The 25,687-nt window shown below is 38.2% G+C and overlaps 1 protein-coding gene across 2 annotated transcripts in view; it reads right to left on the bottom strand.

Annotated features, from left to right (window-relative positions):
- Positions 1–25,687, bottom strand: part of SH3PXD2B (SH3 and PX domains 2B) — a 146,796-nt gene that overhangs the window by 36,969 nt on the left and 84,140 nt on the right. For both annotated transcript variants that reach the window (XM_075209626.1, XM_075209627.1), the window contains exons 4-5: positions 18,558–18,634; positions 7,998–8,089 (exon numbers count right to left, since the gene is read on the bottom strand). In XM_075209626.1, the coding sequence (XP_075065727.1) occupies positions 7,998–8,089; positions 18,558–18,634 (169 nt within the window). The remainder of the gene's footprint in view (positions 1–7,997; positions 8,090–18,557; positions 18,635–25,687) is intronic.

Genomic DNA, 25,687 nt, shown 5'->3' with positions numbered 1-25,687 from the left:
ATGCGAATTTCAAGAGTACTAAAGAATAATAACAATTTAACTCCAATACAGCAGACAAAAGAAGACCTCAGTAGTTCCTATAGCCCAAGGTTTCCTAAACTCAGTCCTCACAGCCCCCTAACAGTGCATATTTTCCATATCTCCTTGCTGGAGCACAGGTGTATTTATTACTACCTGACACATTGTAACAGATACAACCACTGGTTGTATAATTATTTCACTTGTGACCTGGAAAACCTGCACTGTTAGGGGTCCCCAAGGCCTGGGTTTGGGAAACACTACTATAGCATACAACCATGACCAAGTAGTTTCACGCCACCAATAATCTCGTACAGCGATCCTTTCCCACCCCTTTCAACCATCAATAGACTAGTTGCTGAAAGCCAGCGGAACCCCCCCCACCCCCACCCCTCAAACAAGAGAAGCAGTGACATAGTAAGTCCATCCTGCCAAACAAAAACGTTTGGTTGAGAAGGAGCAACATAGTAAGTCCATCCTGACCCACCACATATCTCAAGTCTCACAGGCCACAAAACGACAAACAAATCATTCTTCACCACCTACAATTTCCTACATTCTGATACCCGGACAGCCAATAAGAAAACATTGTAGAATTTTGCTACCAAATAGTGTCGTTAGAAAAACGACCTCACTTCTCTACCGAGCATATTTGTTATGTTACTAGTAACATGTGTTATGTAATGGACACTAACAAACACACAGTTCTATTGTCTGTAAATCCAATTATGGGGAGTCATTTATGTGGTAGCAGTACATGCTGCACATGTAATTACACCTCCAATAAAGTACTTTCAAGTCCTGTGTTACAAAGTTAGTTTTCCTAATCCTTATATTCATCAATTGAGCATAATCTTATATGATCTATCTAAAGCAATGTGTTTGCATACTTGAGTATGCAGGCAGAGCTAGAGAATGATTCTAGTAATACAAACAGAATAGTGAAATGAGATATCCATATCAGAGTGTACGTAGACATTGTGCGAAGGTTCACAAAAACACAACAAAATCTATCACTGTCACTAATCTATAATATGAGTATATAATATCAGTACATAATATCAATAACACATTCACATATCAGACGACAGCAAGTTCCAGATATTACAAAATTGGGAAACATTTGGTATTTCCAGGTGCACACTCAGACTGATTGGATTGAATTAATGCAACTATTAAATAAATAGATATGGTACATGTTATTCTCTCTTGCAGATAATCTTGTCCCATTGCTTCTCCATCATTACCCCACACAATAACAATTTTTGACAACAAGCCAAATGCTTCTTTAAACAGTATGATGTCACAATTTTGGCCATATTAGATGATCACATAGTATTTATTAGGTCATTAAAAAGGAGTTTTATTTATATTTTATCTTCATCTTTTTGATGTCAAACTATTTTTTGATGTTTTTAGAGGCATAAGAAACTTTATGCCTCATGTAATAATTAGGCCTCTAAGTCCTAGTGAATTAACAAGCAGAATATTGGCTCTGCTTCCATCCTGGCTATGTGAAGGGTCCATGAAAGCTTTTACAGTTAACAGGTAACATAATACATAATAGCTACAACTGTTTTGTTTATAATGATGTAATAATGCATCATCATCATCATAATAATAATAATAATAATAATAATAATAATAATAATAATAATAATAATAATAATAATAAAACAACTGTGTATGCCAGAAAATGCATGTTAAATGCTGTGGACATTCTTTGCAACATCAGTTTTATCTCTACTACTTCTTATGGCCATAGAACAATTAAAATTACATATTAAAAATAAGAATAGTGCAATTGAAGCTCTCAAAGTACATTTCAATAATTCAGCCAGTTTATTATGGTTTCTGATCATCAAAAGTCTGTGCAATGGTGAGGATTCCTAACTGTGGAAAAGTCACAGTTACTGATGGGAATTCTAATGGATGAGATGTCTTCTCCTATCCCCAGAGGACGAATGAAAAATATGACATGACAGGCACTGCTATTAGCTAATGAAGCCTTTAGTGCACTTAAGATAATAAGACACTGCGAGTTAAACAGGGCATGCAGAGGAGATATTCCAGCTCATCCTCCTTGGCTTGCTGCCGTATCAGTATTGAAGGCTGTAGTTTCAAATTGCTAAATCATACTTGTGAGAAGGTAGCTTATTCTTAGCTTAGTCTTGCATTGACTGGTGGTTTGATAAGATAGCATTTGATAATCACCTGGACTTAAGTAAACTGGGCTAGTTCACAAAGCCAAGACAATGAGAAAACATGTGTCCTGTTGTGGCTGGTATCAATGTAGAAATAATACCAAGGCCTTGTCTGAATTTATGATTCATATTCAGAGTATTTTTACTCAGAAGCTGTAGCCTGGTAGATTACATGGAGGGCTTAGGTCATATTGGCCGTTGACCTGAGCAACTTTGCTTTCATGCACATTAAGGTTCAGAGATCGTATACTAATGATGACTGAATGGAATTTTGACATTTTGAAAGCATGATATATCAAAAATCTTACACATCGATGTATATTGAGCAGCATAATGATACAAATTAAATACAATGACATAAAACAGAAAGTAAAGATACCTCTGCCCAAAAGTTTACCATCTAGGGGGAGATTCAATTGTGCGCAATGCTGCACTACCTGGACACTGCCTGCTCCATTTCAGTGCTTTCAAAAAATGGCACATAACGTCCATATATTTATATGGGACCACATTGTGTCCATACTCATTATGGGTTAACATGAGCGGTTTAACCAGCGTGTGTTGTATTTTTCCCCCAATTAGTCAATGGTCCATTCATTTCTATGGCTCATTCATTTCAATAGAGTTTATGTGCTGCATGTAGAAACACTATTGAAATGTATGGGACATTGACATGAATAGAGTTCTTGGAATTCCACCCTCACAGCCAGCCAATGACATCCCATTTTGCATGGGAAATATCTTGTAATTGGCAGAGTAATTATTGACACTTCTCTCATTCTCTGGCAGAGCTCCAAGATTAGCAGTTCTCATTCTCTCTTTTTTCTTATTAATAAATTAGTGAATGAGGGTTTGAGGAGTTTTTATTTCAATAAAAGTTTATTTAATAATTGTGTCTTTTTTATTTACATTGTATTACTTTTTAAGTACAATGGAATGGGCTCTTATGGTAACATTATAATGGGATCTGTTTGGAATGCAAACTCCAAGTTTCCCAATATTCCTTGTTACCCTGGTACCCACAGTCCAGATGTGTTAGGAAGAGCCCAAGCTCCTTTTGGGGTGCGGATGATAATCTTTGGGGAGGGGAGCGGTTATGTTTTTTTGCATACCTATAAAGGCTTCAGAGGCCCCCGGACTTAAAGCCTTGGCTAGTTCTGCCATAGCAAAGCTACCCTATGCTGCAGATTTCCCTGATATTCAGGCTGCTTGTGTAGCGCATATCGTGGAAACCCTATTGTAACAAAAGGGGATGTTATTACAGTGAATTTTTAAAAGTTGCCTTTTAAGATAAAAAAATAATAAAAAACACAACTCTTTTCTTCTGCGAGGTGTTTTTTTGTTTACCACACACATTGTATTAAGGCTACATAGTGTGAGTAATCGTTCTCCTTACACCAGTTCCGTAATATTCACACTAGTGAAAAAGCACAGCCCCAAAATGCTATATCCCAGTAGCAGACTAACTGCTGTTAAATAGAATGTATTACATTTTTCACTACTTTATACTTTCTTGAGTTGTTTTTACCAATTAAATGTTTTTGGTTAGAGGATGTTGTCACAAGACAAGCAACGCAATCATGAATTGTGCAATTATCATACTTGACTTCCCTCCAAGAGTCCCAAGTAATTTGTGATTTCTTAGAATGTCTTAGAGAATCAGCATAAAAGTGTTTCCTGTTTAAAAGGGAAAAAAGTGTTTTGTTTTTTGTTTAAGCAATTTAAGGAAGTTGAAAGTATAATATGCATCTCTCCCCAAACCAATCTCACCTGGTTACTGAGCGGAGATCACAAATGACTGGAGCGCAGCAGGGGTCTGACCCCTCTTCCTAAACTTCCTACTATCCCCACTTAACTTACATTCCACCTTAACGGAGAAGAGTCACTTCTTAATGTATGTCATAAAGCTATGCTCTTTGTAATTTGGCATTAATTACTGTTGGGAGTACAATCTAGGTGATGTATAACTTTTTCCTGCACCCTAAGCCTCTCTATATACCAGTCTATGCGTGACCCACAACAGTCCCAAAACATATGGCAGCATTGCATATAAACATCAAATACATCAGTTATATGCAACACAAGGCTCCAAGGCAGGGGCAGGCTGGGCTAGGGGGCAGGAGGGAACCTGCTCCCCAGGCCAGTCCCATAGTGGGCTATCTTTGGTTGGGTCACATGCATTTTTTTTTCCTTTAAAATGTTTCTAATAGGCTGCTGATTTGAGTCTTGACACCCGGTCTCCAAGGGCACCGGAAGCCCTAAGCTCTATATTCCTGTTCTGACTTATTTGCTGCTTTATATCCTAAAACAGAAAATAAGACAATGTGATTGGAGCAGTCAGCTTCTGCACCCTGTAATCTCCTCTGTACAAAGCAGGGAGGTGACCCAGAACATCAGAGGAGAGGAGGAGTGAATGCAATGCAGTCTGCACCATGTGATCTTCCTCCACAGGAGATAACCGAACTACATCGACAAAATAAGGAATAACTTTTTGTCAGGGTGGCACTAATCATCATCAACAGCTATTATTCACTTACTCCGCATCGCTGTACAGAGAACTCACTCACATCAGTCCCTGCCCCATTGGCGCTTACAGTCTAAATTTCCTAACACACACACACACTTGGATCAATTTAATAGCAGCCAATTAACCTACTACTTTTGGAGTGTGGGAGGAAACCGAAGCACCCAGAGGAAACCCACATAAACATGGGAAGAGCATACAAACTCTGCACAGATAGGAATGTTAATTACTGGTCATTTGATAATTAGTAAGGGGGGGGGGTCACTTGCACTTGTGAGTGGTGGGAGCTTTGAAGGAAACGTGGAGAAGGTTTTGAGTACATGTGAGACATTTTTGGGGTTAGTATGTGCATTGCCAAGTGGGAGACCTGAGTGGCAAGTGGTGTTAATGAGAGGCATGGAGGCATGTGGGTAAATTTTGGAGCAAGTTGGGGCTATGAGTGGCATGTGGTGGCATTTTAGGATAAGTGATGGGGATGTGGAAGGTCATTTTGGGGAAGTTTTTTTTACCAAGTCTAAATCATGGTGCTCATCACCGACATACATTAATTCTCTCCAATACATATCCATAACAAGTTCTGCTGTCTGCCCTGTGCTTAAGGTGTTGTACATCCTAAAATAACCTTAATGTACTAGAATATACACGGTCCCCCGAACTTGTAATATTTAGATTGTTTTTATTTTGTTGTATAGCTTGTACCAGTCAACTGTGTCTTCATATTGGTATACACATTTGTATCATCCTGGAATGGTCTCTGAGTACCGAATACTGTATTTAGAGAGCATTAATAGAAATTTGAAAGAAAAAGCTACGGATGTAGTAAATTACAGAATTGGTCATGTATAGACTAATAAATTAATCTTATATGAATGGGGAAAACCACTCTAAATCTGTCTGCGCCAGTCAGTGACTTTGTCTACATCTGTTTCCTTAACAGAAAGAGGACGTTTCTGAAAAAAAAGTTCCAGACTCATAAAAAGGTTGCGAAACCATAAAAAAGTGACAAATATATATTTTTCCACAGAGAATAGTGTTTATGTCTCACAGTTATAATTAGAGGCTATGCGAGAGGAATTTCCAGTATTGTAAGGTCTATTATACAGCTCTAGTCAGATGCCATCTTAATCAGGCCTCTGTTACCTCTATATGGAAATACAGCTCTAGTATTCATCATTAATACTCATGGGTAGTGGGTAAAAAGTCGATGACTACCAATGTGCATTTTAGCACTGTGGCCAGGTCCACCTTCCCCCCAAAGTTGCTGTGAAGCCCAGCAATGTCTAACTACTTTCTCCATCCCCAAGGAAAGGAAGAAGTAAGCGCTGGGAACCCCACAATAGCTCAGTGCAGAGTTTGCATGAAGCCTACAGGAGTGTGTGTGAAAGGGGTTTGCAATCCGATTCCCCAGACATCGCACCTCTTTCCTGTAGCACCGATGGGATCCTGCTCATTGGAGAGAGCAAGGAACCACCACCAAGTTCTTAGAGTCTTGCCCCTGTCTCTTAGAGCCAGCCTCTGGAGCCAATTTAGCTTGGATGTGGTGCTAGATCCCAATGACAAAATCCTGGAAGTTATTTCAGGCAGGAGATTGACTTAGAGAAGACAGGTGGGAGTGGGGGCTTAGCAAGGATTTGAGGAGAGCACACACCTCTATCACTGACAGCAATGTAAAGTAAAAATTATGGTTCAGCATGTGTGTGTGTAAAATGACAAAAAGCTACATGTATAACATTTTCTTTTTAAATGTGTGTAAGAACTCTTTTAGGAGCATTTCTGAACAATAAACATACATTCTACTAAAGATCCAAAAATATACCAGTGGCTTAATTGTCTAGTATCAAAATTGACGTGTGTGTGTGTGTGTGTGTGTGTGTGTGTGTGTGTGTGTGTGTGTGTGTGTAAATTTAGACTGTAAGCTCTATTGGGGCAGGGATTGATGTGAGTGCGTTTTCTGCACAGCGCTGCGTAATTAGTGGCGCTATATAAATAAATGATGATGGTCTGTTTGTGTGAAATGCCTATACCTGTTGTTCTTTTGAGTTACATATAATAGTGAACACTGAAATTGATTTAGGGATCTGGGGACCTTTGGGAAATGAACACTATTTCCCAGCATTTCTAAACCAAAGATAGTAGTCTGGAGGATTCAGCCAGAGTAATCAGCAACAGGGCTGCCATCAGAAATTGTGGGGCCCAGTACAAATGAAACACGCAGGGCCCCCTGCTACTCCTCGACCCCATCTCCCTTGGACAGATTGATGCAGAAGTGGTAGACTGTCCTGCTCTCTCCTTCCTCTTCTTGCAGCTTTTACTACCTATGGCCGCTAACTCAGTTGCTGCTTGACTGGATCCTGGAATGTTGGGGCCCTATTTGTAAATAAGACAGGTAAATGAAATATAGGAAGCCCTAACCAGCCCTGTAGTTAAATCAGTAGCATCCACATTTAATAAAATTTAACAAGCAGTCCCAATATTAAATGAATGGTATTTCCATTTAATATACAAACCTGTTTCCCTCTCCCCAGCAATGATTTTAAGTGGCATTTTGGAAACAAAATTATATTTGCCTCCATAAAATACTCCTGCTAGGAGTGGCTCCCAAGCATCAGTCTAGGTGTCAAGAAACTCTCCTATGCCAGGATGTAGCTCACCGCAGGGGGCCTTTGAAGTTGCTCAGCTTACCCTAAAAGATAACACTGTTGATTTGTAACACAGGGGTGTGCAAAGCCACATAATAAACACAGATACTGGGCTCACAATTTATAGCTTAGGATCAAATTATGAATGGATTAATTTGATATACAATATTTACACTGCAGACACTTAAGATTATGTTTTGTTCACTACAGTTATGTCATTTGCTATTCCTTAAAACTGTATTCCTCCCAGTTGATTAAACAGCCTCATTAGACCTTCACAATAGAGGGTACGTTACAAAGAGATATAGTGACAGCCTCACTAAAATAATCAGAATCCCAAACTATGCACCTTAGGAGCAACATCCTAATAAGTCACTCCAAATGGAGCTTTTTTGTTGTGTTATCATCATCATCATCAACATTTATTTATACAGCGCCAACATATTCCGTAGCGCTTTACAATTGGGGATAAACATAGTAAACTAATAAACAAACTGCGTAAAACAGACAAAGAGGTGAGAAGGCCCTGCTCGCAAGCTTACAATCTATGGATGCCAAAGTTTATGACACAACTCTACTAAAGGACATACAATTTACTAAGATGTTACTTACTCTTTAGGTGGGTTATAGTCTTCCATTCTGGCCTCAAAAAAATTCAGGACATCTTCGCACTGGGAGATATATGGAGGCAGATTGATAAGAGCCTGAAAACAAGATATAATGGTGTTAATTTGCCAGCAGACAATTATTTTGACCATATTTGAGAAGTCTCTAAACAAGCACACATTAAGCAGGTACGTGTATAAAACCTTCTAAAATAGAAAGCTAGAGATGTTGCCAATACCAGACAATCAGATTCGAGCCATCATTTATCTAGTACATTCTAGAAAATTATAGCTAGAATCTGATTGGTTACTATGACAACGCCTCAATTTTTCCAGAAGGTTTGATAAATCTACCTCTAAAGGACATTTATGAAAACATTGATTCACACTGCTTTTTTTTGCCCCAATTTTTATGCAGAGCGTATTACAATGTTCACTCACACTTTTTCCAGTCCTTGAAAACAGCCCTGTAAACAGGGTAATTGTGCCTGCTTTTGCAGGTTTCTGGACCTACCAGAACATGTACATGGTGGAAACAGTGAAAAAATGAAAACTCCAACTTAATACCATTTTAGGATCATTCCTTCATTAATTTAAACTTTAACATTTTTCTCCTAAAATACTGATCACTATCGTCTCATGTATTTGTTAACTTATTAATGAGTAAGGGGAGATCGGGACGGTCGTTATTGCATGTATAAAACAAAATGCGAATGTTAGGCAAACCTATTAAAAGGTTTAATAAACAAACGTTAGGTGCTCTTCTAAGGCCATCAGTGTTTTATTTTATTTTACTTTTTGGTGTCCTCTTAACGCTAGTAAAGAAACAGATCTAAGACACAAACAAGTTCCATTTGTATGTGAAATGAGATTTTGCTAATCAAAATAAGATCCAATTTCCTGAAGCGCAGAATCACATGGAAATGGGAAAAGTTGTGTTCCAAAAATACTATTGAGGGGAATGCAAAAAATTCCAATGTGATTACCACCCCCCTGCTCCCTATTTTTAGGACCTCCCCTTCACACACCCTGCACCACTCAGTTTTGTTTATAGCATACTTGCCAACTCTCCCTGAATGTCATGGAGACTCCCTGAAATAGGGGTGATCTCCCTCACTCTCTGAAAAGTCTGGCATTCTCCCTGATGCTGAGCCAGTACAAGACGTGGTTGACTTCGCCATCTGTGGCATGACACAGTTCAGAAATTGTGTCCTATGTCCATGAATTGATGCCTATGGAGGTGGCCATTTTCATAGTGACCAAGAATTAATGAGAGACTGACAGGTAAGACAACATGACTTCAGTAATGGAGACAGAAATGTAAAAGGCACTTCAGTCTTTAGAGATTCATTAGCTGCTTTTCGTTAACGCATTGTTGCCTACTCTACCAGAATGTCCGGGAGACTTCCACATTTCTGGGAGACCTCCCGGGCTCCTGGGAGAGCAGGGCAACCTCTCGGTTCTCGCCCCCGCAATAGATAAGTGGCGAGGGCGGGGCTTAATTATGCAATTACTACATAATCTTAGCCCCGCCCCCTTCTGTAATTGGCCAAAATTGTGACAACCGTTCAGGGGCAGGGCCAAAATGATGCGATTCGTCAAGCCCTGCTCCCACACACCCACCTCCCCCGGGATCTCCCTGAAGCCAACGAGGAAAAGTTGGCAAGTATGATTTGTAGTTACAAAAAAAATTTAACAAACCCTAAACTGGATCTAGATGTTTGCACCTTGCTCTTGTTATGTGTTATTACCTCTTAACTGGTTTATTAAAGAAAGAATATGTAAAAAAAAAAAATATAACAAAGCTGCTATGAGCCAAACGATCTTAAAACTTTTGCTATAAGTCCAGATACCTAGTTAAAAATCCTAAATGTACCCACATAGGACAACCACTGAGCTCTACTTGTGTTATACATCTCAGACTTTACTCTGTTATTCTTTTGATTTTCTTCATTTTAATACTAGAATGCTCCACCATAAAATGGAAGTTGTGAACAGCATAACAATGCAGAGAAGATTGGTGTGTTACCCAGAAAAGAAGGGTCTGAAACTGACTGTACAATTTGCTCAGCATTCAGTACTCATGGGATTCCTCACATCTGTAATGCATAATATTTCAAAAGAACAAACTACGCTAGATCTCCGGTAAAGGTATTCATATGGTACACAATGTGTATTGAAGAGCATCTGCTCAATGTTAGTGACCATTTCATATTAATATAAACCATGTGTGTTTAAGTCTAGCAGAATGCCCCTCCCTATCAGCCTCAAAACATATCATTTAGGTAGTGTACTACATCACTCAATAAAATGTTTGCCAAAAAAAACGTTAAAAAAAGCTTGTATACAATCAAATCAGTAACGTACAAAATCCTCAAACAGGTTAATACCATCAACTTTCATTTTCATAAACTGGAGAAATATGTCCTTAATACAATTATGTCATCCTTTTTCTTACAGACATTATTTTAATGTGTAGACAAGGACCTAACAAAATGCCACCTAACCATCACAGACAGCAGGGTGAAATATTCCGCTGTATCAGTTTCAGTGAATACATTTTTAGAATCAGAAAATGCAACCTGAAACTAGATACTGGAGTCCATGAAACACATAATATGCCAACTGAAATCATAAGCTATGACCAATTATTAGCAGCTCATACAGAGATCTCGAGAAACAGCATGATGAAAGAGGGTGTGTAATTTCTATTATTCTGAAATCCAAATACAAGGAGAGGACTGTGAGTAAGGTACTGCATATAGCTATTCACTGATAAATACATGCGATTCAAACCTTAACCCAGTTAGATGCATGTGATCCAAACCTTAACCAGCTCACTTACCTTCTATAGATGAAATAGACATATATATATATATATATATATATATATATATATATATATATATATATATATATATATATAGGCTCTGAGGCACAGCATTACTGCCTGTTAGTACCAAGCGGATACCTTCCATTTTAAATAGGTTAGCATCAATTTCTTGTATTGGTATAAGTATTTCTAAAGGCTGCTTACTACACAAACTGACAGCATCCCATTAAACATCCTCAATCTTATTTGATTTATCTCATACCTCATGAATAACAGATTTGTGCTCACATAAAACTACATATAATGCTTTGAGTAGACAAACGTAATCTGCATAGATACGCCTGTGAAGCAGATCTAATGATATTCACTACAAACTATCAATCAATAAAGTAAGATTATGCATACTAGTACATTGGTGCTTGGAGAAAGGAAATAAGTCCATTTTATATAATTGCCTAATTCCTTTATTGTTTTTCCACCTGTTTAGCATCCAGAGACTGAAAATCTGGGCTAAGCACCTGCAAACTCTGGAAACGTTATTTAATAGCATCTTGGCAGAACTATATATAAAGTGTTTCCTCGGCTATAAAAAGATTGCCCAACTTATTTTAAATTTGATTTATAAACATGTGACAGCATTTTTGTTAATTCAAGGCTAATACTAACACATGGCGCAGGGCTATACAGAGGTTGCTGGGACTGAGCTGGTGTGATCAGCCACAAAACAGCAACTTATTGCATTGGTATTACCTTAAAAACAGGGATCTTACACTAAACCTGTAGTTTGGCATTACTATGGTACAATGACTTGCCAGGAGACAAAATACGACATGTTGTATGAAACAAATGTAAGTAATAAAGAGAGGCGATTTATACTTTACACTTTCATATACCTTCTAACATTTGGGTATGCAGCATCAGTACGAGGGGCATTGCCATGCTCTGGGAGCGTGCCAAGCGCTTTTGAAACTCTAGGTTGCCCTGTTCTGTTGCCATGCAGAACAGCAGTGAATAGAATCTCTCTCAACTTTCCCACCGATTGGGACAAAGCTGTTCCGATTGGGATGGCAGGACAGAGCCCTCAAATCAGGACTGCCCCGCCTAAATCAGAACAAGGAGGTAAGTAAAGAGGGAGGTAAGCTTCAGTGTGCACATTCTACATCATCTATTAAAAGAAAATTCCACCCGAAAGCTAAAACCTGAGATCACAATGGTACTAACCATGGCTTCTGCCATCACTGGTTCTCTCCATCCCTCAACACAGCTATAACACATTTAACGGTGGCTCAGAAGGATGGGCATCTCCAGTCCTGGACCGTTTGTGCCATCACACAGAATCATACTGTACAGTATTGGCCCTCTCTACCTCCTCATCCTCTTTTCTGTTTCCTTTGTTCTAGTTGTGTTTTCTTATGTAGTTGCTTTCTCTATAGTCTCTTGTATTGATTTGCACTGATTCGATCGTTTCTCTTGCCCATTACTTATTTGTATTTTTTGTTTATTTCTTGTTGATTGTACTGCGCTGCAGATTCTGTGTTCCATATAAATAAATACGATGATGATAATTCCAGGTAAGTTCCATTTTTAGTTAGTTTTGGATGGAGTTACCCGTTGAGGATACAGCTGTAGCAGTCTGTGAACTAGTGGGGAGTTGATACATTTGTCAGCAAAAAAATTGATTCAATTATTTTATCAACATTCAATTTCAATTTAATTTAGGGTTTAGTGGTTTTCATCTAATCTCTGCTTAGTATATATGGTTTTTAGTAAGAGCCAGGTGCAATGGTTACAAAATGACTAATGAAGAGACAATCCTATATTACCCAACAAAGACTCATATTAGAGGAATTGCTAAGTACTTTTCCCAGCAATTCTAATAATAATGTTTGTAACCAGTCAGGATCTCGCTCATACCATTAGAAAAGCACAGATGTTCCTCTTATTTGATCACCTTAGAAAAACATTGACTGGAAAGGAAATGTGTAGACTCATGGTAGATCATATATCCTGGACCCCTTCTGTGAACTAAGCTAAAATAATATCCTACGTTCATCTTATACAAGCCCTGACTATGAGAGTCGCCTTGAAGTTCTAATACAACAAATATGTCAACTGTAACATCAAATCGTATATACCAATGTGTCTTATTGGAGAGAAAAAAAGAAGTGAAACAATGTATGCCAAGTTTGGTTCATTAACCACACTGGTGTAAAATACATGCCTATTTCATTTACTTAATAGAGAATTTAAAATTTTGAGTTCTGAATCATAAAATGTTCAAAAATACAAAACACATTGTTCAGTGTTAAGCTCATATTCCACTGCAGCTATGTTCAACAGTAATGGAGTATCTCCCCGCTCCATTACAGACAGCTACAATGCCTACCACACATTCAAGGACAGTGTCCTGGTGGGATCCGATAAAAGTCAAAAAGCAGTGATCTGAGTTGCTCTGACATAACTGACCTCTCTGTTTGGATCCACCAATCCACTCTCTCCCCTAGTATGAGCACTCGCAGCAGAAGTGCAATACAGCACAAAGGACGTACTTCGTTAAGTATAAATGCTCCAGTTATTATATTCAGCTCATACATACACAGCCTTTCATATATATTCATTTTAAACATGAGCTTTATACATTTTTAGTGTTGCTACTAATAAAGGAGAACATTTAAAATGAATTGGCTCATTAATACCTGATAAAACAAATCATAGAACAAACATATTTGAAGCAGCACATCCACTGTGCTCTATTTTGGGGGCCATTTATCAATCTTCGCAAAAATTTAAAAATGGTTTCAATCCTTATCACATTGATATAGATTGAAATATTTCTCAAATTTATTAAAAAACCAACACAGGAACAGCAGTTCCGAAAAACTGCTGTTCCCATTTGTTGGCCATGTGACGATTGCAGAAATGAGCCACACACTCCTATGCATTGTAATTTGACTTGGGAACATATTTATTTTTATACAAAACATACAAATACTGAAAAGTCATCTGTTATACAAAGATCAGTAAAATATATCTCGGAGGCAATAAAATAACAAACAAGCATTTATTGGCATCTCATGCAAAATATCCGAACACTGGATAGCCAGCTACTCATCCTATAACAAATTCCTATGTCCCATACGAGAGAAAAAAAAGGGGTACATTTAATGGGTGTGGGGGGATGATAAAAGTGCTGTACAGTATGGGAATAAGAAAACATACAACAGCAGCAATTGATAGAAGTGACGTGTAACAAGGGGGTCTATTTATCATTGGTAGCTTGAGGGCGGCAATAAGAACCATTTTGTATCACTGCAGTATGAATTATGTACTGCTGGAACTTATCAAGCCAGGACATCAGATACCTGATGAACTTACCCTCCTACAGTAACTAAAAAAATTCTTATGTAGCCTTTGATTCCTGTGTGTCTATTGCGCATGAGTGGCTAAGGTTGCGCCTGTGGATTGCAGTGTCACCCAACGATGAATGAGGAGCAGCTTCTCTGGTAGTGATGGAGTCCTACAGATTCCATTAAAAACTTAAGCTAATGACATCTTGAGATGACGGTGCTTTTTAAAGGCCTGTTAAATTGGGACACATCACAGTCCCCATAGAAGCCTATGGGAACTGCAGTGAGCAGCGTTAAACAGGTTAATGCTCTCCTGCTTAGCCCGTGATTAAAGAAGAGCTACAGCTACATGGCTATTCTCTGTATAAAACCGTTGTTTTGTCCAGATTCTTGGCTCATTGCAGCTTAGTAAATAGACTTACAAGTGATAGCAAATAGCAGAAGTGGTGTTTTGACCAATGCACCAGCCATGTATGAACTGCTCGTCAGTACAGCATGGACCAACTACACACCTGGTTTATGTCGGGAAAGATGAACAAAGTTCTTTAGTGATATGTTTTCTTGTTACCCTAAGCTGACTAGAATGGTAGCAATATCTATTGTGTCGTATTGGGAACACAACACGATTGCAGGAATATGGAACATTTTTTTTTAATAGCATCCATCTTTTCAAGGGCTATGTACAAAAATAAGTCAAGCAGGTACATCTCTGCAGATATTCAGATAGAAATTATCTATAGCTGTCAGGGAAAATAACAGACCAGGCAGAATGTATTTTAAACATAGTTGCCTACTATCCCGAAATGCCCGGGAGACTCCTGAATTTTTGAGAGTCCTTCTGTCCTCCCGGGAGAACAGGGCAACCTCCCGCTTCTTCACTTTGTTATTGAAGTGGGTTGGGGCATGGCGAAGGGACAGGATTCAGAGGGAACCACGTTATCGTGGCCCTGTCCCTGCAGCAATAGGCTGAAAATGGTGATGTCCCGCTGAGGTGGTGTGGCCCAATGGTGCAATCTGTGTGGTCATGCCCCCAGGACTCGGCAGCCCCTCGCAGAAGGGAGATCTCAAAAGTTGGTATTTATGATTTCAAATTATCAGAAAGATCCTGATTTAAAAGCATGTCATAAGCTATCAATTAATTATATTACATGAAAATGATGCATTATAAATGCACGTGCTAGTAACAAGAGAACTCTTCTCTTTAATCCATCAATAATGTGGTCAAGTTACTATTAACATTTATTTATATAGTGCTAGCATACTCTGCAGGGCTTTACAATTGGGATAAAACAAAATAATACAAATACTGGGTATTAAACAAACCTAGGAATTAGAAATCCCACTTACAATCTATATATAGTAAAGTTAACCATATATGCAATTAACCCTTAAACAGCTTTGTATATACCATTGCAAACACCACAAAGCAATAAACCACCTGCTAAAATATAGGATCTTCTACATTTAAGAACTATAAGTTTTCCTGATTCAGTGTAACTAATCATATGCAAAACTGCAAAAAGACATAACAATTAAAGGGAAAGAGAACAGGAGGATATAGGTCCAGATCCTTTTATAGGAGCAGAACCGCTAAAGTTGGGGACATGCTGTGTTCACCTACAACCTCTACATATGTCAATCACAAAATTATTAAATAAACAATGTTAATATTGAACAAGCGCAGACATAAAATTCAGTATATGTTGTTACCAATTCATATACTGTACATTGATAGAAGCCTGTTCTTCACATATTTTGTATCAGATTATATGTGTCTATACAATACGTATGTTTCCCGTTCAGTTTTTACCCCCAAAACCTTTACATCATTAAGGCAGAGTTGTTTATTTTGCCGCCTTTGAACACAACACAGACCTGCTCTGTTGATACATTTGTATCTACAATGAGCAGAGCTGTGTAATTAAAGGCAACAAAAATAAATAACACAACCTTGGGCAAAAACGCTATTCGTTATATAAACTTTTATATACAAACTGGCAAACCCACAAACATTAAGAGGAACATGGATTGGTTGTCTTATACACCAGTGAGGTCTTGCTAACCTCCCCTCCGTTTTCTACAGGCCCAGTCCACTCAGCAACAGGGCCAGTTTTCTGGCCGGTGGGTAGAAGTGTCATACTCTCAACATAGGGTGCAGACTATTGTGTGCATGCACTATAAGTGTTTGGCCTGGTAATTGGGTGAAAAATCGGTAGGGTGTACCCAGCATATCACATGCTAAAAGGACCGTTCAGCCCAATATCACATGCAACAATGAACTATTACTGTTCCAAAGCACATCGTATAGTTTCATTCGATTTTTAAACTGAACGAAAAATCTCCAACGATGGAATAATGCCATTCAATTTCTGCAGTCTTTATGCACTCAGGACCGGCAGTGTCCATAGATCTCTATGGAGTATGCAAAGTTACGATCTTTTCAGCTGATGGTTATGACAGATGAAGAATACAGATCTGAAGGTGAATCGTGTATAATGCGTACACATGAATCGGCATGCTGTTTGGGACTTTTTTTTCTTCCCCCAATCATTGGTAAAATTGTTAAAGATATCGCATCGGGAGAAATTTTTTGTAGTGTGTACCCAGCCTAAAACCTGTTGCTAAATTAATCATAGTACCCCACTAGGTAAATTAATAATTGTGCCATAGATAGATAAATTAAATAATCATTCCTCTGTGGTGTAATAGATAACTGCCGATTGGCTGTCAAGTAGATGCTCTGGAGCGGACCCTTCGATCCATTGGGTTTTTTGTTTGTTTTTTAATTTCACATATGGATTATTCTTCTACATTTGATTTTAGGTACATAAGGAGTTAAGAAGACTAGATTTGGAAATTACTGCGGTCATATTAATTTCTTAATTAAGGCAGCAATAAGAATTTATTAATTAAGACACTGGAACTATTCAATACTATTGAAGGCATTATGATTACTTTATCTCCGAGGAAGCACACTGATTAGTCTATCTACTGGGGGCACTCATTATTTATTTACTACAGGCACTATTCATTTATTTAACAACAGGGGCAACACTTGAAGTGCATGCTGGACTTGTAGTGTCACAAGAGCATGCAGTCTATTTTGAGAGCATGGCCCTGGGACCCAGTGCTACATTTGGCCTGTACCTGTTAGGTGCAGTGGTCTGATCATATTTTCAGGCGTCGCCTTAGAGGGCCAAAAGCCTGATGCCAAGTAAGGTGAACTTTAGAAAATATAAGGGGTAAAACTGTATTTTCCACATCCAGTTTTACCATGCGTTTTGGTCTAAATCGCATGCAGTCTGGTCTGAATCACATGCGGTTTAGGGGGTTAGCAAACTGCAACACATTGGATGTAGTTTCATTTTCCAGCCTCCAAACCGCAGGATAGTAAATCCTGCGGTTTAGATCGGAAAGCTGACCAGATGTGTGGTGGTTTACCCAAGCACGCAGTTTGCGAATGTAGGAGCAAATAAGTACATAACAGAGATACTAGGACAGACTGCTTAGAGGAAATCTGGAAAGATTTATTATAAGCCCTTACATTGCAATTTATGACACAGACCTATTTTAGGTAAAGAAAATAAACAAAATGGAATGCAAGAGCAGGATGAGAAGTGAGCAGAATGCTAAATAATGTGTTCTTTGGCATGTTAGCCCACTAGCTCATTCACTGTATGACTACACACATCGTCAGCACCTCAGATAAAAATAAAGTTTAGATTAATAGGACCACATGAACACATGCATAAATATACACATGTAATGCAACTACATGGCAATTCAACATTTTGTGGAATTTATTTTATTTACACATCCAATTACGTACTATGTGTTCATTACAAGACATTTACCTGTCAGTAATACACCTTTTCATTAATAATGATAATGAGAAAAAATTAACCTCATTGTTTCACTGGGTGAAGTTACATTTGAAACAGTAAATCAACCTCCAGGTGTTTCTTTTAACTTGTTTATTTAACATCGTTTTTCCGCTATACTTTAAAATGTATGAACCCCCCTCCCCCCATTAGAGCAATGCAAGGGGAATTTTCAAAGAGATTGAGACAAGATAGATAATAACTGTGGTCTCTCCTATGATCACTTTAAAGAGTAAGAAAAAAAAAAATCCCTGCACACAATCACACACCGAGGGGCTGATATCTTGTTGTTGGTTCAAAAGGTGTGTTAAGCTGCTGCTTGTGCTACAATGAATTCTCCGAAACCTCCACCCCAATAATTGTCATAAGCAAGCCATTTCATAGTAGGTTGATGGTGGCTACAGCTCCATTAATGCAGGTAAAATATATAAAATGGGGACACAGATCACAATAAAAACAAGGGCTTCTATAGTGACTAAGAGCGCTGGTTGTAGAACAAATCTCACCTTGCAATATTCGTCAATTGGGATCAGGCGCCGCACTGCTACATCACGTATGTGACTTCGTCGGAACAAGATTTTTCCTGAGGAAAGGAATAGAAACAGTTTTATCTACTGTACACTGTTGTTGCATCATCTATGGGAACTAATCATTCATATTACAAACGGGCTAAAGTAGAGGTACTAGAGCAAAATATCACAGAAAAACGGGTATAATGGTTGGTGACCCATAAAAGAACTCAGGTATGGCCCTCACAGATAATCTTATGAAAAGATTCTAAGGGGTATATTTACTAAATTGCGAGTTTGAAAAAAGTGGAGATGTTTGCCTATAGCAACCTATCGGATTCTAGCTGTCATTTTGTAGAATGTACAAAATAAATGATAGCTAGACAGTAGGCAGCATCTCCACTTTTTCAAACACGGAGTTTAGTAAATATAACCTAAAGTGTCATTTCTGCTTAGTTGTCAATAGATTGAACCATTTCTTTGTAGAAAAAAAAATCTGATCGCCTTCTTATACTTGATAAAAGAAAAATTATATGATTATTGTTTGGGATCCAAATTCAGAGGACAAATTTAATTTGAAATCACCTGGTCTATTATTTTTAAACAAAGTAATTTGTTCTTATACTATATGTATTTGTAATAGTTTATCCTAGCCAATGACCAGTAAAAACCCTAGATTACACTGCAAATTTCACTTAAGTATTCAATATAATATAGAAAAGGCTAAAAAGTTTTTTTTCTACACAACAATTGCAAGAATGCCACCTACTGCTGCATCAGAAATGTCACAAGAAATATTTACCTTGATGTGCACAGAATGTACAGACAAATATACACAAACACGTAAAGATAAATATACATATAAAACACATAATATTGACAAAAAAAATACATAACTTATAAAAGAAAATTAACTTTCACTAGAAAATCATTGCAAGTCAAACACCTATTGCAAACACCTATCTCTCAATACTAACATTTTTAGGTTTCAAAAATAAAGTTGACCAGAAGAACGCGATGAGGGTGCTCTCTAGGAAGAATATAACAGATACTGGGAAAATGGAAGAAAGAGCACTCTCCCCATCAGACACTAAATCTTAAATCTTTTATGCAGAAAAATGACTTTGCATAGTAAAACATTAAGTTTATTAAAAGTACCCCAACACCAGAGCAAGTGTGGGGCTTCTGGTTCAGATGTTCAGCCCCCTAATACTTACCTCACCCCCTCCCTCGTTTCTCTTCCCATCTTACACCCCCCCCCCCTCCATATTAACACCACTCTTAAGCCTCCCAACAATACACCTACCTTTCTGGAACAGAATGTCAACTTCAAGAACCACACGTAACACATTTGCTGTTAGTGACACATATTCTATGTGATAAACTGTTATATCCTCCTATTGCCAATATTGTGCTAATGTCAATGGTCTGACTTGCATATGAATGTAACTAGAGGAGTAACTAAATAAAGATACAATGTACACTGTGAGTTCCCCAGAAAAATGTAAGTAAATTGCGAACTAAGGAGTTTTGCTCCTTAAATGTAGTAGTGTCATGTGCAACTATTATTCTCTGCAGTTTAGTTGTGATGGGAACAGGAGGGTTTCATTGCATTTATTATCTTTAATTCATAATATAGCGTTCTTGACAGTAAATTAAAATAAAGTTTATCTAGATCTTGGCAACCTCAAAGTAAATCCCTATCTGTATGTAAAGAGAAGCCCACATTGTATTTTAATCCATTGAGGTGTCCTCTAAACTGGGTTATTAATAAGTGAGACACCTGCTCTCTAATAGCGAATTAGCCTAAATTGTAGTCGCTATAATCTCATATCACACTATCCCTTCTGTCTAACTAAACATTGGTAATCATTATTGTGTAAAGAGTCACACACACTGTGAATTATTAACAGCAAATACCAGCAGCTGAAGGTATTAAAGTCTGGATTCTATTTATATAATGTCGAAGTCGTATAATTGGATGAACGAAAGTATATTGGTTAATATTGTTTTGCCGTGCGATTGCGATGCGTACGCCACGTAACACAGATCCGTACGCCACCTAACACAGCGCGTGGTGTGATCGCATGGTAAAATACGCACGTACACACTTGCATTACAACATTTAGTTATTTATATAATTCATATTCATGCTAGTCCGTTACACTGTAATTTATGAGCAGATAGTATTTGGTTTATTATTAGTTTATATAATATGATTATATGTACACTTCAGTGATATTTAAGGTTCAGCTTATAGGAAAGGTGTCATGTCTAATATCATATTAATCCCCTTTACATCAGCAGCTGTTCGGTGCATTCGGCAAAGAAATCGCACATTGCTTACTCTAGTTATTGAGGTTAGGGAATAAACCTTTAATATGATATTTAGCTGTCAAATGCAAATGGACTGATTGTAATTGGAGTTTGGCGTGAAGAACAGAGCAGTTTGGCGGGAAGAACAGAGCTCATCCCCTGGAGAGACCCCCACCTTTGGATTGCTTAGATTGAATCAGCCTATGATGTGTAACCCCCTGGACCCTCCTGATGTCTGGACCAATAGAAACAAGCTATACCACCTGCATTGTTTCACTGTATCTCTGTTTGCATATAAGCAGTAGCTCTCATGTAGTGTTCAGTCATGTTCTGACCACAGTATTCTAAGCAGATATACTGTGCACTGGGACCCGTGGAAGCGCAGCGAAGCGAATGCAAAGCGCAGCGGTATGTATGTATCTTTTGGTATTGGCTGTACTGTACTGTATTATATTACAATAATGTATTGAATTGTTAACTTGTTACATCTGCTAAAATAAATCACTTTGTGTGTTAGAAACACAATACAATCGCTTGGGCAATGAAAATTTGAAAACGATAGAATTACTTTAATAATTTGGGGGCTCTTGAGTTAGGAGGTTACGTTGCCGGAAGGTATGCAACGTTGACGGAATTCGGTTCCTCAACAAGGGGTGGATATTGACGGATGCGTCTCATACGGGAAAAAACGCAATGTGTTCAAAACCTGTTGTCCATTCTGTGTTGAGAAGCCGAATGTCCGCAGTTGCATAATCTGAAGGAATGCTAACTAGAATCTAGGGACAAGAAAGAAAAATGTTTTTTTTTATTGTCGTTTTGCGTTTTAAAAGGTATTGCATTGCCTAATGTATGTGTATTTCCTGTTTAACGTGTATGAACTTCCGGTATTGTTACCACGTGTTTAAAAAATCATGTTCATAGTCTGTTATATATGTAACATAGTCTACATATGTGTTAATATGTTCATAGTCTGTTATATAAGCATTTGTTAAAGCCTCTGTAAAACTACCATTGATTGGGAAATCTATTTTCTGTGCAGAAAACAAAAGGTTGTATGTGAATGGTATGCATAAAGATAAGAGAAGAGTTTGCATACTGTTGAAAAGAGATAGATAAGGGAAGAATTTGCATACTGTTGAAGACAGACAAAGAGGTGATTTACTATTGAAAAGACAGAGATATCGGTTCCTGACTGACCAGGAGGACTGGATGGGCAAGGTTATGTTTGAAATAAGAACACTATTATAGGTAGTATGTGGATTTTTTAATGTAGCATACGGTGCAGTTTAAATAGGTAGTATACAGGGTATACGGTGATATGGTAGTATGTGGATTTTTTATGTAGCATATGGTGCAGTTTAAATAGGTAGTATACAGGGTATACGGTGATATGGTAGTATGTGGATTTTTTATGTAGCATACGGTGCAGTTTAAATAGGTAGTATACAGGGTATACGGTGATATGGTAGTATGTGGATTTTTATGTAGCATACGGTGTATTGAAGAAGTACGTGATTTGAATAAGTAGTATACAGGGTATACGGTGAAAACAGATTTTGTGGTAGAGTCAAAGGTATCGAGGAGCTGATAGCCCTTTAGTCCGCAGTGATATTTCTGTGTTAGGAGGTGTGTGGGCGTAGTCTGTGAAACCATCCACGGATAAAAATCTCTAGTAGGTTCTGTTTGAAAGGAGAACAGGTAAAAAGTCTTTTTGCGTAGCGTTGAGAAATAGGTTGTTTTCACAATGGATGCGAAGCAAACGCTAGAGATAGTTCGTGCTGTGCTGCCTAATGAATGGCCGGTTAGTTCGGCAAGGCATGTTATGCATAATAAATATGGTGCGTACTCAACGGCATATTGCGACAAGTGGGTCAAGATGACCACGGATTGTGAGAGACCTTTCCCAAACATAGGTAGTTTCGAATCAGAGGTGTTAAATAATGTTAAAGATAAAGTGCGGTTGATTAAATCAATAGAAACAAGAATTGAACATGATAGCTGTTTAAAATTGTGGCAAGAAGAAGGGTACACGTGGCAAGGAAGCACGTGTTCAGCGGAAGTAAGCGTACCGGAAACAAGCACTCCGGAAGTGTGCGTTGCAAAGCGTGGCGAACTGAGCGCAAGCACGCCCCCGACAAATTCGGTCGGGGCAGAAAGCACAGCCAATACCAAAAATGAAAAAACGGTAACTAGTAACTTGTATATTGTTTTAAGTGACGTTAAAAGTAATGTTTCAGGACAAAGAAAAGGAACGATCCCACCAGCAAGGGCAACAGCTGAAAGTGGTGAGAATAATATAAAGGTTAACACAGGGGGAGACATTCATTGTACTGCAACAGCAATTCCAGCAACTAGTTCAGAATGTAGTGATTTAGTAGGTTTGCATCCTGTCGGCACAATAGCAGTTCCCAATGGGAAGGCAGACAGAGATGGCGTAGTTCCCATAAGACATGTAGAAATGCATTGTCCATGGACTAGATCTGAACTGCGTGCAATTATATCTGAATTCCCAGACCCTAGGAAAGAGTTAGCCAAGTGTCAGAAATTTGTTAGCGATTTAGGTTATGCACATGAGCCAACTAATAAAGATTGGCGAGTGGTGTTTAGGGCCTGTCTTCCTCCCGGTACTGATATACAAAAGTTTATTAAGGATTGTATGTTGGAGGAAGAGAAGTCCTTAACAGATTATGATAAGCAGGAAAATATTAAACGCATAATCTCTCAGTTGGCCATATACTTTCCTGTGGTAGTGGACTGGAGTAAAATTTTTACCATCAAACAAAAGGACAGTGAAAATGCAACAGACTATTTTTGCAGGGCTCTGATAGCGATGGCCAAATACACTGGGTTATCAGACATAAAGGATAATGTACACTACAGGGAGGTTGCTGTTTCAGTTCTAATGGGTGGCCTCAGAGAAAATTTGAAAACAAGGGTGCAAACTTCATTACTGAACTGGAGAGGGATCGCTGTAGATGCTCTCAGGGAGTCAGCTATAGAACATGATAAGAATATAAATAAACAGAAAGTGTGATAGGGTAATGACGGTAAGTATCCCAGCACTAGAGGGACTGCACACACGACCACCAGCATACAACCCACATAACAGGAAACCTAGAATATTGAGATGTTACAATTGCAGAGAAGAAGGACATATTAGGAGAGATTGTAAAAAGGAAAGACACAATACACATAGGGGTGGGTCACGTAGATATCCTCCAAGGAGGAATTCACATAGACTAGAAGACTCACACCTGCCCGCGCATGTTATAGCAGCAAATGCTGCGCGGGAAAGCGATAGTCAGTGCTAGAAGTCAGGTCACACCTATAGTCCTACAATCAGGTGGGGTAAATGTTAAACTGTGGTAAGTATTAGTGTGCAGGTTACTGATTTAACAGGTATACTTTGTTGATGTTGCTTGTTTGTTTTATGTTGTCACATATTTGCTTTCCTAAATCGCTGGCTGATGGTAAAGAATGGAAATGTTTGTTTCGTTTGCTGTTTTAAGATAACTATCTTGTTTTTCTTCTCACAGAAAAAGGGTACACAAAAGAAATATAGACTTTGTGTTTACAGGGGTGGGATAGAGAAATAGAAAAATCACTCTTGAAAGACTAATTAACAATGGCTCATTGGAACACTCATTGTTTCAGGCTGCAGTGACTCATGATAATTTGTTTGGCTGAGAATCATTATCCAAAAATGAAGTATGTACATACTTTGCTCCAAAATATCGTTTTATGTATTTCAGAGAAAATATGAGTCACTAAGAGTAAATTATTCATTTCTCTATCATAAGTTAGGAAAGTCCGTTGAAAAGGTATGTAGTTATGGCGATACCGAGTTCTTCATGAACAAATGACGGACGACACTGGATTGCACGGTTGACGTAAAACCCCCTAGTCAAGTAGGGGGAGGGATCATAGTTAAATGAATACAGCCATTTTCCCATAGAGTCCAATCCAGCTGTCATTTTTGCTGTAAAAATCTCCCTTTCTGCATGTATGTTTGTTTTCAAACCCTTGTATTCAAATCTTTGTATTCCTATTATTCATTGCTTTCTTATTTCTCATTTTTTTTTACATCTATGCTAGTCTCTCTCTCTGCTCTGGTAGAGATAAAAACAGACACAGTCTCATCAATGGGGCTAAGACATATTTTTATTTTTTTTACATAAGACAAATTTAGAGATACACACACTAGATTGACATGAGTTACAGAAACAGTCAGGGGTTTTGTTCTCATGTGTATAGAAACTGCTGATTTTAAGCAGAAAGGTTCTGTTGTGGAAATACGATTCATGTTTTATAGATTGCATATCTGTTTTGTTTTTTTGTTTTTTGTTTTTGTGGTTCGTGCCTCCTGTACAAAAATGTGCCTTTATAGGGATGCACAAAGGGTGGATAGGAGATTGTTGGACATTAGGCATACAGATATGCATCTCTGTATAGAACATTGGAGTAGGATTTTTACCACAAGATACGACATAATGTGAAACCCTAGAAAATGTAGAATTTCCGTGTTTTATATTTTTCACTGTTAGACAGACATGTACCGGGTACTGTTATATTTGAAGAAAGTGTTATAGAAAGAGACCCCTTTGTCTTTCTCACTTAGTCAAGTAGCTGAATGTGAGCTACTGAGAATGGCATGTGAGTTGGCAGAGGGAAAATCGATTGATATACATTGGCCTTCAGCATTTTTCTAGTCTAGGGGGCGATGTTGAGTTGACTGAAAAACCTTTTATAGCAATACCAGCACATGAGTAGGACACTACATAGAGAACTCTACACCATGACAGTTACCACCT

This window comes from Mixophyes fleayi, chromosome 4, assembly GCF_038048845.1.
Source record: "Mixophyes fleayi isolate aMixFle1 chromosome 4, aMixFle1.hap1, whole genome shotgun sequence".
NCBI lineage: Eukaryota > Metazoa > Chordata > Amphibia > Anura > Limnodynastidae > Mixophyes > Mixophyes fleayi.
This window is presented reverse-complemented; position numbering and strand designations above follow the sequence as displayed.